General features: G+C 34.1%; 4 protein-coding genes across 4 annotated transcripts in view; 2 read left to right on the plus strand and 2 right to left on the minus strand.

Moving 5' to 3' along the window:
- The window catches only part of LOC110425695 (SNARE-like superfamily protein), a 1,486-nt gene extending 1,458 nt beyond the window's left edge, over nt 1-28 (plus strand). Inside the window, exon 5 of the mRNA XM_021440646.1 lies at nt 5-28. Within this exon, the coding sequence (XP_021296321.1) occupies nt 5-28 (24 nt within the window). The remainder of the gene's footprint in view (nt 1-4) is intronic.
- On the minus strand, nt 23-2,599 carry MYB19 (myb domain protein 19). Its single transcript, XM_089782384.1, is given in 4 exon segments — nt 23-894; nt 896-926; nt 1,493-1,622; nt 2,349-2,599. Coding segments are annotated over 4 exon segments (888 nt in total). The 5' UTR covers nt 2,485-2,599; the 3' UTR covers nt 23-303.
- A 7,336-nt stretch (nt 2,600-9,935) lies between these two features.
- On the plus strand, nt 9,936-12,098 carry LOC110423320 (pentatricopeptide repeat-containing protein At3g29230-like). Its single transcript, XM_021437511.2, has one exon. It carries the CDS (start codon nt 10,068-10,070, stop codon nt 11,706-11,708), a length of 1,641 nt encoding a protein of 546 aa, XP_021293186.1. The 5' UTR covers nt 9,936-10,067; the 3' UTR covers nt 11,709-12,098.
- A 151-nt stretch (nt 12,099-12,249) lies between these two features.
- Nucleotides 12,250-15,936, minus strand: LOC110423326 (Cleavage/polyadenylation specificity factor, 25kDa subunit). Its single transcript, XM_021437526.2, has 7 exons — nt 15,621-15,936; nt 14,948-14,993; nt 13,786-13,879; nt 13,592-13,665; nt 13,376-13,462; nt 13,173-13,283; nt 12,250-12,803 (listed from the first exon to the last, which is right to left on the minus strand). The coding sequence occupies exons 1-7, from the start codon at nt 15,737-15,739 to the stop codon at nt 12,732-12,734; spliced, it is 603 nt and encodes a 200-aa protein (XP_021293201.1). The 5' UTR covers nt 15,740-15,936; the 3' UTR covers nt 12,250-12,731.
- Nucleotides 15,937-15,943: the final 7 nt, after the last annotated feature.

Genomic DNA, 15,943 nt, shown 5'->3' on the forward strand with positions numbered 1-15,943 from the left:
GCAGACACAGAAGAAATCAGAAAGTTGAGAAATATATAACCATTTCTGTTCATAAAGAAGCAATATGAAGATACAATCCTTTTCTCCTCTGTACTTAGACACATCCAAGGAGTACTCCAAGAACAACTTCATGGAAGAATAACAACTAATTAAACTCTGAGGCTCCTTGTAGCCTGTTTGGTGTGTCTCTATATTGGAAAGTAAAGTAGCTTATTCCAGGTTTCTGCTAACATCTGCCGATATATTAATTATAAGTAAAATTAGAAGTTATTCTCCCTTGAAAGTTGCCATGGAAAGCTGCCCTTATATGTACATTACATCATTATTAATATTGAAATTACTGCATATGTCATCCCCGGATATAGAATCGACGAACTCATTTCCTGAAATCTGGGCTTCGAACTTGAATTGCGAGCCAAATATTTCATTTATTGATGAATTGCTTAGTCCATCATGAAGATCACTGCCAAATGCTCCCCCGTTTAGCAAATATCCATTTATGAAGGGATCTTGGAAGTTTAAACTCGAACCTTGATTAAAGCCGTCTGAGGAAGTCACAGGCTTAACTGAATTTGCGAAGCTCCCACCTTCTTGATCTAGCGATAGCCACTCTGCAAATAATAGCTTTGGCAAGGAGCTCCTTTGAGGCTCTTTAGGAAAGTCAAAATGCTGTGGAAAACTTTGATCGATATCTATCGATGGTTTCTCAAAGTGCTGCAAGGAGTCATAGCTTGGCATTTGGCCTATTACGGTTTGGGGAGACAGAATAGATTCTGTGTTTTCTGAGCTTGAAGTGGTGTAGTGAGTTCTGGTCTTAGCTTCTGATTCTTCAACTTTTGCCACTTTCTTCTTGAGATAGGAATGCCAGTAGTTCTTAATCTCGTTGTCTGTTCTTTCCGGGCAAATGTTGTGCAATTTGGGACCACCTAGTGCAATAGAAAATACATCATCCTCGTCAGTGCCTCGTAAAACTGAAAACGGCCGCCTTCATGGTTAATGACAATTGTGTGTTTCTCTAAATCACTATTACTACTGCTATTCTAGAATCTAGACTAGAATATAAAACGATTCAGGATTATTGCTGAACGAAAGGAATCAACAGGCTCTAGCTGGAAAAGTCCGCATTTGCTTAGCATAATTTATATTGATCATAACAATTGATTGGAGTTCCAGTTTGACTTTGGAACTACCTGTTTTCATTGTAACAATGTGGTTAATTTGGCCCGTTGGAGGCAGTTACAACCAAATTCGAAATTATACTATCCCTTAGAATAGTTGCAAGATTAATGATTATTATTATTTAGGAGTTAAGTGATTGCTGATTATAATAAGAGTATTAATTAACCCAAGAATTGTATGAATTATATTAAAAGTCAACCAAATTTTCATTAAGGGCATATAAACTAGGGTGAGTCTATTGGTTTCATTCTAGAAAAGTAAAAATTTAAATACAGCCGGGTGTATTAGTAAATGGAACAACCTCGTAACTTACTTGTTGCCTAACATATGATGAAGGGTCAGGATTGTCTCCTCCTCTTGTGGTGTAAACATCCCTCTCTTTAATCCTGGTCTCAAGTAATTAATCCACCTTAATCGGCAGCTCTTCCCATTCCTCTGCAAACCTGAGATGTAAAGTTACAAATTTACAACCGTCAGGACCAAAACGGGGGAAAGTGTTGAGAGGCTATTTTAGTCATTTTGAAATGGATGTCATCATCAATCTCCTTCACTTTCTCTTTCTTTCTTTTTCTTTTCTCACACACAATAAAAGAATCAATCGCTTTCCTTTAACTCAAGATTTTACCTCGAACTGTTTGCTGTTGACTTGAGTAGGAGCGGAACAACGATTGCCAAGACAATTGCAATGAATGTTTTAGGCAGACGGCCAAACCAAATTACAGAAATATTTATTCCATGACACGAGTTACCTTGGAAGAAACAAACCTTTTTTGCTCAATAGTTAGAACAAAAGTAAAATAAAGAACAACTTGGTCCTCGAACATTACATAATCTTACACCAGTGTCGGTAAAACCAAGCTCACTCCAATTCCCATGTCCCAATTTGGCACAAGTTAAAATAGTAATAATAAGCCTGAGTTAGATTAATTACTCTCAAAGCAAAGAAAGCCCAGGTGCACTTCAGTAATCAGCAGCAAACACAACCCTCTAAGAGAATGCCATCCCTAATGCACTTGGATACAAATAAACTCCAGAATATTACAGGGGACTCAATATCAATATAACAAAAGGTTCATTCTTTCTAATGCTAGTTGTTCCGTTAAAGACTACAAAATAAAGGGTTTAGAAATGTCTGACAAGGAGTGAATTAAGAAGAGCGATGAACTGACCTGCATTGATGGGAACAGAGCTCCAGCAACCATGGCCATGCTTAAGGACGTAGTTTCTGAGCTTCAGGTCTTCTTCAGGTGACCATAAGCCCTTCCTGTGCTTAGCTTTTGGCTTGTCAGATGGCTTGTAACCCATTCTTTTTGCCTGAGAGACCGTGCCTGCCTTGTTACAGCTTAAAAACTTGGCTTATCAGTTATCAGAGAGACAAAAGAAAACAAAGAGAGGGAGAGAGAGAGAGATGGCCAAAGGCTATGAGGTTAGAGGCAGTCTACAGGAGAAGGAGCAAAAGCAATAAATAGCCGACCCAAAAAGGCTTAAGAAGTATAAAGCTAAGATTAGTTGTAAGTTACTAGTTTAATGAGGAAACGAAATTAATACTATTAGTAGTGGTAGTACTTAATTGTGAGCTATGAATATCATCTTTGTCGAATAAAGAGACCTTTTCTTTTTCTTTATCCTTTTTTCCTTTTTCTTTTTTTTTTTTAGTTTTTCATTGCAGAAGAAAGAATAATTCTTTTAAAGCCGAGGAAATGTCGATGTTACCCTATCTTCAAAAGCAATGCTGATTAATTACATTTAATTGACTTCGTGATACCTAACCTACGATGTCTTTAATTAAGGAAAAGATTAAAAAAAAATACGCTAAGCAGTCTTTGGACCACACTTAGCTGGTAAAATATATACCTTCATTCTTTTTCGTCTTTTGGTACATAGGAATATCTTCCAGGTAAGCATAATTTCTTTATACTTTCGTTGAAATTGCTTCTAAGTTCTAACTCTTAAGCTGTTTGCAAGCCTTTATGATTACTCTTATCCATAACTTTGTCAACACTTGGTGGATATTAGACCCCTAAGCTAATTTTTTTGTATTGGTTTACCTTTTACATTTCTAATTAAATATACATATTTTTTTATTGTTTTTTCCTGGCAATTTAAGAAAAAATTATGGTTTTTATATTATTTTTTTTATTTTTAATACTATAAGTGTTTAATATTATAATTTTTGAATGTTCCCAAATAAAACTATAGGTGTTCAATTTAAAATGAATAAAAGTATCATAAAGAATAGAATTAAATATTCACACCATTACAAACCGATGGCTATATATGACTTTGCTACTAACCTTTAATTAATCATTGGGGAAAAGAAAGAAAGAAAACAAAAAGAAAGAAAGAAGAGAGTTGAATTTGAATAATCATTTTCTGAATAAGAAACAAGAAAATACCCACATTTAACAATTTAATAAGGCAGAGACAAAAAAAAAATGCTTATGTCATACAAACAAACGCAGGCAAAGAATCCAAGAATCGACATGCTTTTAAGTTTTACCCCACTCTCCGGTGCCCTTTGAGTTTTTGAGTGATTCCAATCAAGTGTCTGTGGTGCCTTACTGCCATCTTAATCCTCAGAAGGTTCTCTGTCTTCATCCTCTTTCCTCCTTCTCCAGGGGATCAAAAAAAGGGTTAGGATCACCACCTTTTACCAAAGTCAATTTCCCAAAAATCAAAGTGTTGAACGTTTTTATACCTTCCTACGTGCGCATTAAGACATGATCGCAACCATTTTCTCAATATATATATATATATATATATTTTTGGTATGACTTTTTTTAATAATATATTTACATATGAATGAATATATTAATAATTACGTGCTCAAGAGGAAAGTCAATTAACACATAAAATCAGTAAATAAAATATATAATTAAAAAAAGATATAAACTTGAAGCAAATCTGCTTACCGATAAAAATTAAACCCAAAATCTAAAAGTTTGAGAACCTATTTTCCATTAAGGGAATAAGGGCAAATTTAATATTAGAGATGACACTAATTACAAAAAGAAAAACATTAGTTGACTTTAAAGAAATCTATGTAAATGCGTTATTATATATAAATTTTAACTATTGTGAGAAGTGAGAACTAAACCCCTTAACCCCTCAACCCTTAAATATTCACTTGGGTTTCTGTAAAGAGGCGACAGCTCGAACCAAAAGATGGTCCTATTCTTGCAGCGTTTTAGAACCTACATTAAAGCTTTGATAAAATTGTTAAAAGGCCCTGATGTCAAGTTGACATAGGTGGAATGGATAGTGGTTTAATTTGTTGCATATCAATTACTCCTCTTTGCTTAGTTTAAATAGTAAAAAGGGGGGGAATTGAACTCGTTTTAGTATTTTACAATGTGATCTCTTTGTTCTTTCAAGACCGACAGGTTGAAGTTTTGTCCAATGCATCGTTTCCAGCTTATTTTAATGGTGAAATCCTTGGCAATTGGTGCATAAATTTGACCATCCAAATTAATCAATTTGTGATTTTGATTAAAAAAACATTTTCGATTAAATAAACAGTGTTTGTACAAATAATTAAAACGCGTATCCTATGCTTTGTCACATTATTTGGAAAAATCTGGTTGGTCCCGATTATGATCGAATGAATAGGCCCGATTAGTGATTACTTGGTCAGATGAACATTATGCAATGATTAATCAATCATTGCCAATTATCGGCTGTTCACTCTTGTTGGTACTACTTCATAAACTAGTAAATAAAATATTTTCTCTAATGAAATTGCTGTATTTTGACAGATTGTATCTACGTTTTCAAATTGGGAGAGACATTATTTAAATGAGAAAGAAATTTGTCATCGCGCATGGATTAATACATAAAAAAATACTATCATATAATTAAATTAAAAAAATAATTTGGTTATGTCAACTTGAAGCTCTCATTGGTCCTTTGAATAATTAACAAATTAAAGCTTCTTCCTACTAACTAATCCCCGATTATTTTATAAAGTTCTTGGAGAGCTTTAACTTCTCGATCTCTCAGCAAAAAATCACTGTCCAATACAAGCTTTTTTTATTACACGTGCCAAAATGGAAGAGGTTGATGAAATCAATTGACTATTGTTACCAAACTTTAGAGCTAGTCTTTGTATCATGAAATTAATATAAATATGCCACCTGTATCTGAATATATTCCCTTAGATTCAATATTGAAATTGTTGCTGCCAATCAAATTGAATATTTTCTTTGATAAATAATGACTCATTTTTTTATAAAAGTATTCTAATGGAATTTGTTTATACAGATACTAATCCTTATACAGGTGATATTAATAAAGATTAAACCAGAAAGGTTAATTCAATTGGTGCCACATCAATATTTCTCTGCTTTATGAACTTTACTTCAACCCCACTCCACCCCATAAAACATTTCTCCTATTTTTTTCTTTTTCCATTAGCTATTTCTTTAATTTACACGTGAAAAAGGCTGTTGAATTATTCATTTATTGTATAGTTGTTGAGGTTTACAAACTTAAAAGTTCCTTAATAAATAAATTTTGGGATTAGCCAGGTGTGTTATAATATTCTTTTACTCTGTCCAAGGTCCAATTGCTTAAAAAAAATGGTAATGAATAATATTGCATTTCTAGTACAGAGAACAAATGAAACAATTAGTTTGGTTCGATTCCATTGGCAACCAATGATCATGCATGTGACGTGTTTTTTACCTCGGCATCTTGTCATATTAGGTGTCGAAGCCTGACACTTTGTGACAAATTCATTACTGTTTTGTACACCTTGATGAGTCTCGTACAAATTGCGTCCATATAAAAGACATATTAATTTCTCTCTTTTGTTTGTGTTTGATTTTGTCTATGCTATATATATATATATATATATATATATATATATATATAAAGTATTGAAGGAAAGGGTCTCACCAAACGATGTGATGGGAGTCATAATTTGAAGTACAGTTTGCTAAAGAAGAAGTGTACTCACTAGAGGGAGATCAATATTCTAAGATGGCTGATTCATTGGTAGCGTATGATTCAGAAAGACTGGCCCTTTTGCCTTGGCTTAGAAATTAAGTAAAACCACAGGCTCATAATTACTTTCTAAGATTCTTGATTAAAATTTTGCTTAAATTGCTGTCATATTGAAAGCTCAATAAATATTTAACTAGTGTAGTTATTAATTTCTTTGATTCCCAGAAAATCATCCCCGATGTGCATGAGCTTTCACTCTTTCTCTCTCTCTCTCTCTCTCTCTTTTTTTTTATCTTCATTAGAAATGGGATTGGTTGGCGCATGTTAATTTGTGTAGGGGTTGATCTTGTTTACTTGTGTAGAAATTCCTGTTATCAATCCGATTTTCCTTGCATTGTCATGTGGTTGACTTTTTCTTCGCAGTTAGCTTCCTGTCATTCTAACTTACACAATTGCTTAAGTTAGCTTTTCTCCCACCAAACTTTATAAAAAAATCACAAATGACGAAATCCTCAGAAAACTTCAACATTAACCTACCTCTCATATTAAAAAAAGAAAAAGAGAGAGAGAGAGAGAAATCAAGTCAAAGTAGAGCTTTTTGACAAGTTCTTCTCATTCCCACAAGGGAAGAAATAAGTGTCGGCATATTGCATTTGGAGTTTGATATATGCACATAGAACACTATTATCCTATGAAAAAAATATTGTAGTGTATACATATTGCGGATATATATATGTATGCATTTATATATATACATATATATATATTCAAATATAAAAAAATATATTAATTCTAAAAGACATGTACTTAACCATTCTATGAGGGGGAATGTTTAAGCTTCCCTGAATTTAGAAACAAGGCATGCATGGTAATATTTCATCTTATAAAGCGTTTTATAAAATTAAAACGCCTCCTGATCCTCATTAGTCATTGAACAATGAATTATTTTAATGGAATTACACAATTAATTAAATTTAATCATTTGACGTAATCTGGAATTAATTAATTTAATTGATTCTTTTGGTACTTAATTAGTTTAATTCATATATATTATACGTAGGAACATAATTTCTTTTCAACACATTCATCCTCTTCTCTAGAAAAAAAACAGAAAAAGACAATTTTAAGTTCCATTGAGACGTCATGCTAAAGATTCATCCAAATAAGAAAAAAGGAAGCTTCGGGCCAAAGATAATATCTTTTTTATATATATATGAAATTTTTTATTAATTAAATATGCATCAATCAATAAATCCAAGTTTTCTGAATTGCCTCCCTTATGCAATGCAAAAATCTATTAGAATTGCCATTTGATAGACGTTTATGTTTATTGATTTATCTCCTCTTTAAATTATTCTCAACTTCTTATAATGACTTGATGCTCTGATCGTTTAAGTACAACTAAAAAGGGCTGAAGAATTAAAAGTGTGGGTCACAGACAATTATCATAGAGCCGTCTGCTCAATTGGAGTTTGCAAAGTGTTCTGAAATCATTAGACTAACTCTAGGTTACTTAACCAAGTGATATTGACACTAAATTATGTTCGTGGTCATCTTAATTAATATCATAGAAAAATTAATGATTAAAGAAGATATTGAGGTAAAAAAATGTGACACACCATACGCGCGATATAGCATATATTAAAATCGTTGAGCAGTTGTATTTCTAAACTGTAGCTTTTCAGTAATAAGAGAGATTAGTAAACAAGATTATCATAAGCATGGAGCTAATGTTAATTAAGCATGTGCTGGTGTTAATTGTACGAGACTGCTGATGCAATGCTGTCCACTTGTCCCTCTCCGACCTTCTCTTTTCCCATTTCTCTTTTTAACAGATTTCCTTGTAAAGGATAAATGAATAAATGATTAAATAAAGGTTTTTAAAATGACGGTTCAGCCGCAAAAGTTGTCACAGGTTGGTGATGATCATATGTTGGAATCCCAATGATATTGAGCTGCAAATTTAATTGAGGGACAAAGCTCTAACTATTGGAATTATACGGTGATTTTAGGTGAGAAACAGATAACACCTATAATTAGATGACCTTAATTAAAAGGAGGAAGAAAAGTAGTTCATTTCGGATTCCTTCAATTCTTCACGCAAAATATGAAAGAAAAATTGTACACACTTGATATTCTAAAAGATCATGTTGGATGACTTGTGGAATTTTTTTTTTAAAAGATAATATATCCATCATCATCACCTAACCCAAAGAGACGCACGGAAGCTTCGAATGTCAACGGCAATTTTTCCTGAAGCCAAACGATCAAAATCAACAGAGATTAATGAAGATATTGCGTGCCAATGGCTCATATTGGAACGAATGAGAGAGTGCAGAAGACAGCCCCGTATCTCTGTCTGTCGTATTCCAGATCCTGCCAAAGCCTTGTAAGTATATACAAATACGTGTACATACGTTAACATGCTGAATGGTATATAAATGTCTTATTTTTTTTTTATATACATGTCGTATACCTGATGTTGACTTTTGTCAGTTGTCTCCATGACAGAGATCAGATGAAACTTGGATGTAATATCATTTATTCCTAATTAAACGACCAATTGCCATAATTATCTTTACCAAAGATAAGATATGCTTATTTAGAAAGTCTTAACTATGAGTTGTGATCAACTAATCATACGCTGAGGATAACATTAACTAATCACAAGCTTTGAACTATGTCTTATTTTGCTAATTGCTACTATTAATTTCTTGATTTGCTGTTTACCCGCTGGAAGGCTTCCTACCACATTGGGAATAGCCAGAAAGGCACATCGTTGATCAATCTCTGCCATCTAATCGGAAAACATCTCTTCTTTCAATTTCCTGAGTAATTAGCGATAGGTTTCTAAATTTCTTCACTCCCATGGTGGTGATGCCATTTCAAACAGCAACATAATATATAGTTACATTCTTCTGTTTGAACATTTAGTTTTATAAATAACAAAATAAAGTATATGGTTTCATTTCTAGAATAAAATTGAATTGTTTTTACTTTTTTAATATTGTTTTGTTTCTTATTCTTATCTGCTTTCACTATATATCTGGATTTGAAAAATTGAGAAGCAAATAATAGAAGTTAGTAAGTAAGATGTGACAATAGAATGAAATTAAGCGTCCATGTATCTTGTACCTAAGGCCAAGCTGTATATGTAAGTAAATTTTTACTGATCAATATTAAAGTATTTTGTAAGCATAATATTTTAATTTTTTAAAAAATTATTTAATAAAATTTAAATAAATTTTTATTTTTATTATTTTTAATTAAATTGTTTTTTATTATTTTTAATTAAATTATTTTTTATTTTAAATCAAATAAATTTTTATAATTAAATATTGATTACTTTTCTTTAGTTACAATGGAACTTATAATTTTATATTATATGAACTAATGTAATATATTAACTTGTTATAATGAATTATTTGTGCTTTTAGTTATGTTTTGTTTGTTGCTTTTATTGGCTTTAGTTGTTTTGATTCTACCGTAACAACGGTGTTTTGTTTTTGTTTGGAACTTTTTCACGTATCAATCTTACTTTTTATTATGAAGTGTCAATATATCATATTATACGTGATATAAAATAATAAATATTATTTTAATTAATATAAATGTTAATAATAAAGAGTTATTTAATTCAAAATAAATATATAAAAATTTAATTAAAAATATAAATTTATTTAAAATTTTTAAAATAATTTAAGAACTTTTTAAAATATTATATTTATTTTGTACTTAGATTTGCAATAAAGTTTAAGACGCTCACCTGAAATTATTTTAAGAAAGAAAAAGTTTGAAGAAACTAGAAAAGATTATGAAAGGAAAGGTTACACGTATACCATTGATATCCGACATGAAGCTGTACCGTTTTCCAATTTCCAATATAGCGGGATCTGGTGCGTTTATTTGAAAAGCAGTTAATCTTCGATCGTGAACCACCATGTATGGCTTATATCTCAAATTTATTGCCTCATTGCACTTTGAATCAGTTAAAACAAATCCATGCCCTCATAATCACCACTTCCCTTTGCCAAAACTTCCACATTTTCTCCACATTTCTTCGCCGAAGCACCGAGTTTGGATCCATGGTTTACTCCGATCTCATTTTCTCTAAAATGGGTACTCCTTTCTACTCGCAAATCATGCCTTGGAATATCATGGTTAGAGGCTATGCCTTTAATGGACCCCTTGAAGATTGCCTGTCTGTGTTTGATGAATTGCCTCATAGAGGGTTGAAACCTGACAATTACACTTATCCATATGTGTTAAACTCTTGCGCTCAATTGGGGTTGTGTAGAAAATCCCAAAACGTGCATTGCCAGATTCTAAAATCTGGCTTTGAATCAAGTTTTGAAGTTTCCAATTCGCTTTTTAATATGTATTTAAAAATGCAGGCTTCTCTTAAAGTAAACAAGGGCGAACGAAGTGGTGCCCGTAAAGTTTTCGATGATATGCCAGTGAAACCTGTGGAAGTATGGAATCAGATGATATACCAATGCGTTTGCAATGGTAATGTAAGTTCCGCTATAGATTTGTTTGTTTCGATGCCGGTAAAAGATGTTATTTCGTGGAATACTATGATTTTGGGTTACAGTAGGGTCGGGGAACTTTCAAAGGCAAGAGATTTGTTTGAAAGGATACCGGAGAAGAATGTTGTTTCGTGGACTTCGATGATTGGAGCATATGCTGATGCTAGAGACCTTGACACAGCGAGAAAGATTTTTGAGAAAATGCCATGCAGGAATGTGGTTTCATGGAATTCAATGATTTCGAGTTATACTAAACATGAGAGATTTCAAGAAGCATTAGATCTTTTTGAGCAAATGCAATTAGAAGGTGTAGTTTCGGATGAATATACATTTGTTTCTGTTCTGTCGGCGTGTTCCCACTTAGGTGCTCTGGAGATAGGCAAACGGATACACTTCTTGATACAAGATTGGCCTCGATTGGGGGTTATAGTAAGGACTGCCCTTGTAGACATGTATGCCAAGTGTGGGGATATTAGCAGAGCTTTTACGTTGTTTATCAAAATAAAAAAGAATGATGTGTTTTGTTGGAATGTTATGATCAAATCACTGGCTATCCATGGAAGAACAGAGGATGCGATTAGGATTTTCTTCCTTATGCAGAAGGATGGATTGAAGCCAAATGATTTCACCTTTACTAGTGTTTTGTTTGCTTGTAGCCATGGAGGCCTGGTAGAGGAAGGTCGGAAAATTTTCTACAGTATGGAAAGAGATTTTGGAGTTAGTCCAAAGCTTGAACACTTCGGATGTTTTGTAGATTTACTTAGCCGAAATGGTCAGCTTGAGGAAGCGCAGCTTCTAGTGAAGGATATGCCGTATAAGCCTGATATTGCTATTTGGGGAGCTTTGTTAGGGGGATGTAGGGTAAGAAGTGACTTGAAGTTAGCGGAAAAGGTGATAGAGAGAGCCACTAAGTTGGACTCGAAAGAATCAGGAGTTCATGTCCTCTCGTCCAACATCCATGCTTCAGTGGGTCAATGGCCTCAGGCTCTGAATGCTAGACTAAAGATGGAAGAGAGGAAAGTTTTGAAGAAGGTAGGAAGCAGCACCATTGTTTAGAATGCTTTCCGGGTATCGAGAACTACATTGGACAGCAATGGGAAAGGCTAACAGAAATTCCGTTAAAGAAATCCAGAAAGCAGCAACCTATAGATATCCTAAACTTTGTAAGCGATCAACAAGACTTGTCTTAGCAAGTTATTGTTGGAATGACTATTTGATCTTGACCAATCATGCCTAGGGTTTGGACTATTACCACTTCTGCTTAAGCTTATGTTTTTCCTCAAAGTGGATCTATGTCATTCCGTACCCCCAACCATTTGTCAAAATAAGCCGAGTAATCTAACATCGAAGATCCTTCCCTTGAACAAAGTGAATTGTTTCCCACACTTCCATGTACATTTATATATTAAATAAAAGTTTTAAAATTTTCCCCGGAATCCAAATAATAGGAGCTTTTAGTTTTTTTCATTCCATCACAAAGGAACCATCCGCAGCTGCAGTCCAGTTGACCATAATTCCATTCTGTCAAGTAGAAATATTACAAGTACCCTAAAATTTTGATTTGATGCATGCTCAAATACATGATAGCATTGTAGGCTTGTTTAATCAACAACCATCCACCAAGATTCATAGCCAATTATCCACCTTACACATTACACTGGGAGCACAATCAGCTTTACATGAAAACATAGCAGACATATTCCATAGCCAAGATATGACAGCCCAATATACCCCAAAACAATAGCATGTTAAACATTCTTAAAAGTGTATAAAACCATAAACCATCTAAGTTGGGAGCCAATGTGACAAGGGACTCAGGCAAGACAGACCATAATCAGCAGTGGCCTAAACTATAATAAAAGTGAACACTAATAAAAAGGTTTGTGACCAAATTAGGGTGCAAAGGTTTGCCATAGTGTCAATGTTTCAGTCACCTTAATCAACTTAGGGTACCCAAGTACCAGAATTCTCTCACTAAATACCATCAGGCTGTCAACTCTTGAAGCCCAAGTAATATTCTCCTGGATGTAGCAGTCAGGATGCAAGCAGGAAGGTTCACTCTTGACATCCATGCCAAAGTCAAGTAGTAATCATGTTGAACTGGAATCTGGAAAGCTGCTGAGGAATGGTTGATATGACCGGTCCATATCTCTGTTCGACATGCAAGTGTTCTTTATTAGAAGGAAGAAGCGATATGGACTAAATAACCATTAAATTGCAGGAAATTAGCAGTAGAAATCCAGAGGAAAGAAAAAAAATATAAATTTAAGACAGGAAATATGTTGGCTGTTAAGAGCAGACATCATTTTAGAGAAGAAACATATGATATGCCAAGCGTAATTTGCCAGAGATCCATAGTTCATTCTCCATCTCCCCTTTACAAAGCTTTTGAAATCTTGAATTCCCACCGCATATTTATTAACTCAAATATAAAAATAAAATATGAAAGGAATAGAAAGTTGCAAAACTCAAATTATAAATCTAGTTGAAGAATGGATTGAGAGTAGGTATACTCCCTACCTGAACATTATCATATAGCTCAAACAATGGTACAGCAAGAAGTTTCAGATTTTTTGGTACTGCAAAGTACTCTTTCTCAGACAAGTGAACAAGGAAAAGCTTCTTGCACTCCTGCATGCCAACAGTAGAGGAGGTTGAGAAAGGATAGCATACCATTAATAGCAACATGAAGTACACAAAGACCAAGCATAACTGCACGCTACCTTGGGTTTTGTGATGTGGGGAGGACAATATGGATACATTATGGTCTCAAAGTTGGGCCTCCACCAGATGGCCACACATTCACCAATCTGCAACAAGACAACAAGCAACTAAGCATAAGGAAATTGTTCCGAACCATATCACTGCATAGTTCAAAGGAAATTGTAAGGACAACATGCCCTCCTCATCCTAGTAAAATATGTACAAGAAATCTCTACCTGCCAGTCTGGCACAAGAGCAGGTGAATTAGCTCCGAGCTTGCTGGTCAGCTTCCTTTTTAAACCCTCAATCTCTGAAGCCAAAAGTGAAGAGCATAGGTGTTAAACTGACATAACATCGCCAAAATAGCACAGCAGTAAAGATGTACAGAGAAAGAAAGACGTTATGAAACAAGTGAAAAATAACATGATACCATTCTCTCCAGGCTTCAGGCGGCCACCAGGAAGTTTGCAGAATGTGTTCCCAATTTGCAGAAGAAGAATGTGAGGATGATTATGTTCTTGGACCTGCATGAGAAAATGGCATAAGAAATTAGAGAGCAAGAATTAAAATGGTCATCCTATAAACAACAGTGGCAACTGGTAAGTTGCGGACAAAGGAGAAAGTAGCAAAAGTACAACAACAACCTCATAATGCCAACAAGAATGCTAATTCCTTAAGATATTTAATGGAACAAACATATAAAAGTTTTGTGCCCCAAAAAAGGAGTCCTTTATGTATTAGGATGTTATTCCTCTTTTCTTGATGCACAATTCACCCTTCACATATGTAAGACAGAGTTGTAAATTTCAGACAGGTTGACTGCTGTGGTCATATGTAAACACATGCACAAGCTAGAGACCTCTGAGACGTGAAAACAACCTCCCTTCATATGATAAAAAATGAGCAATGACAAGTATATATTGACTGCTGATGCTTAAGTATGTATCAAGATGTGATTTTGGAGCAGCATTGGTCTAAATGAAAAGCGGATAAACCAAAATAAACCTTTTCCTTGTTTGTTAAACAACTAACAAACAACCTTACAGACAAATAAATTAACCCTTAAATTGAAAAGCAAGAATCAGAGGCTTTATCATACAGTTGAATGATCTTTATTATTCAACCAAATATGGAACAAGTAAACTTTTAGCAGTTTACATCTTCGAATATGGTAGTTTCAAATTCCTACAGGGTGTTCTGAATCTTTTGTACAGGAAATGTTTAAGTTACTATCTTACTGTACTACAAATAGTACAGGGTATTCTAATATTACCTCCTCAGAGAATGACAAAGCACAAAATCCGCATCAAACACATTTATCATCCCATAACAATGCACGATATTGGTATCACAAAATTAAATACAATTAGAGCATTAAGTTTTTCTGAAGTTTCAATGTGCTGAATCTTATTACAAAAAACATTTGTTTCCAATGAAATCTACAAAAAGCAGGCCACAAAGGTTTATCATATAAATAATTCAGAATAAAAACAGTTAAAATATGACTGTGAGCATTGTGTGTAGGAAACTAGGAGCAAAAACTATTACCATAAATTTTCACGTAATGGCCAAAAAGAAGCACACTAACATACCAGTAAAATTGCTTCAACGCTTGTCCTCATACCTTCTTTCATATAACTGCAACTTGCAACCAAAAGAAGCAATCACAAACTTGAGCTTCTATAAAGCAAAGTTTCAGCATACGGGTCTTCTCACTAACTTGTTCTATCCACAATTAATCCTTCAATGGAAACTTTCTTAGTTTAGCGCCTGAATTTGCAGACTTTTGCGGTGGGGGACAAATAATTAACAAAGCTCACTGTTCCGGAAAAGGCAAAAGAAGGCACAATTCTTCCTTAATCTAAAACATTAGAAACACAATCCAAATCCCAGTTCAGATCTTATATTGGTTATTTTTTATCAGTAGTTTCGTTTTGATCTACGAGATCCCATCAGTTCCCAAAATGGTCTAAGAAAAGTGAAGAAGCTAGGGTTTCGACTCTTAGATCATTGACCAAACCAATTCAAATTGTCCAGCATAAGCAATTTGAAGATTAGTTCTCTGTCTCTCGCTTTTTGTAAACGTTACTGAAAGAGCATAGAGCAAAGTAACACACGAATTTAACCGGAAGCTAACATTTCTACCATAGGTAGGCTTTCTCAAAAAACGAAACAGGAGAATTGAGGTTTATCTAGGGTTTTTCAAATCCTGCAAAACATCTAATAAAATAAAATAAAATAAAATGGAGAAAGTGATAAAATTACTTGACTTTCATGCGAGCAAGGCGATCCGCGACGGACGTGTCCTTCTCCATCTTCGGCTCTTTGGTGCCGAAGGTGTAGCTCGACAGTGGATACGTGTTCACCACCGGTGACGTAACCATCTCTCTCCTCTCCCCAAATTACCCACCGAAATTGTATAAGCTTTACAGTTTCAAACTTTCCGGCGGCAAATTGTTTCTTTATAGTCTTTGGGTACAGACTACAGAGTACGGAGAAGGAGAGAGAGGAAAATAGGGAGGGAGGCAAATGGAAAAAGGTTTAAAAGAAGCTGAGACAGTGCAACATTTTGGCACTTCCCACAGTAT

The sequence above is a fragment of the Theobroma umbraticum genome, unplaced genomic scaffold (genome assembly GCF_002168275.2).
Source record: "Theobroma umbraticum cultivar Fairchild unplaced genomic scaffold, ASM216827v3 scaffold_30.0, whole genome shotgun sequence".
Classification (NCBI taxonomy): Eukaryota; Viridiplantae; Streptophyta; class Magnoliopsida; order Malvales; family Malvaceae; genus Theobroma; species Theobroma umbraticum.

Coding starts and splice junctions, on each gene's coding strand:
- LOC110423320 (XM_021437511.2), top strand. CDS start 10,068: ATGGCTTATATCTCAAATTTATTGCCTCATTGCACTTTGAATCAGTTA.
- LOC110423326 (XM_021437526.2), bottom strand. CDS start 15,739: ATGGTTACGTCACCGGTGGTGAACACGTATCCACTGTCGAGCTACACC. Junction 13,880..14,947: donor GCGTTGAAGCAATTTTACTG/GTATGTTAGTGT, acceptor TTTCTCATGCAG/GTCCAAGAACATAATCATCC. Junction 13,284..13,375: donor CCCACATCACAAAACCCAAG/GTAGCGTGCAGT, acceptor GTTGGCATGCAG/GAGTGCAAGAAGCTTTTCCT.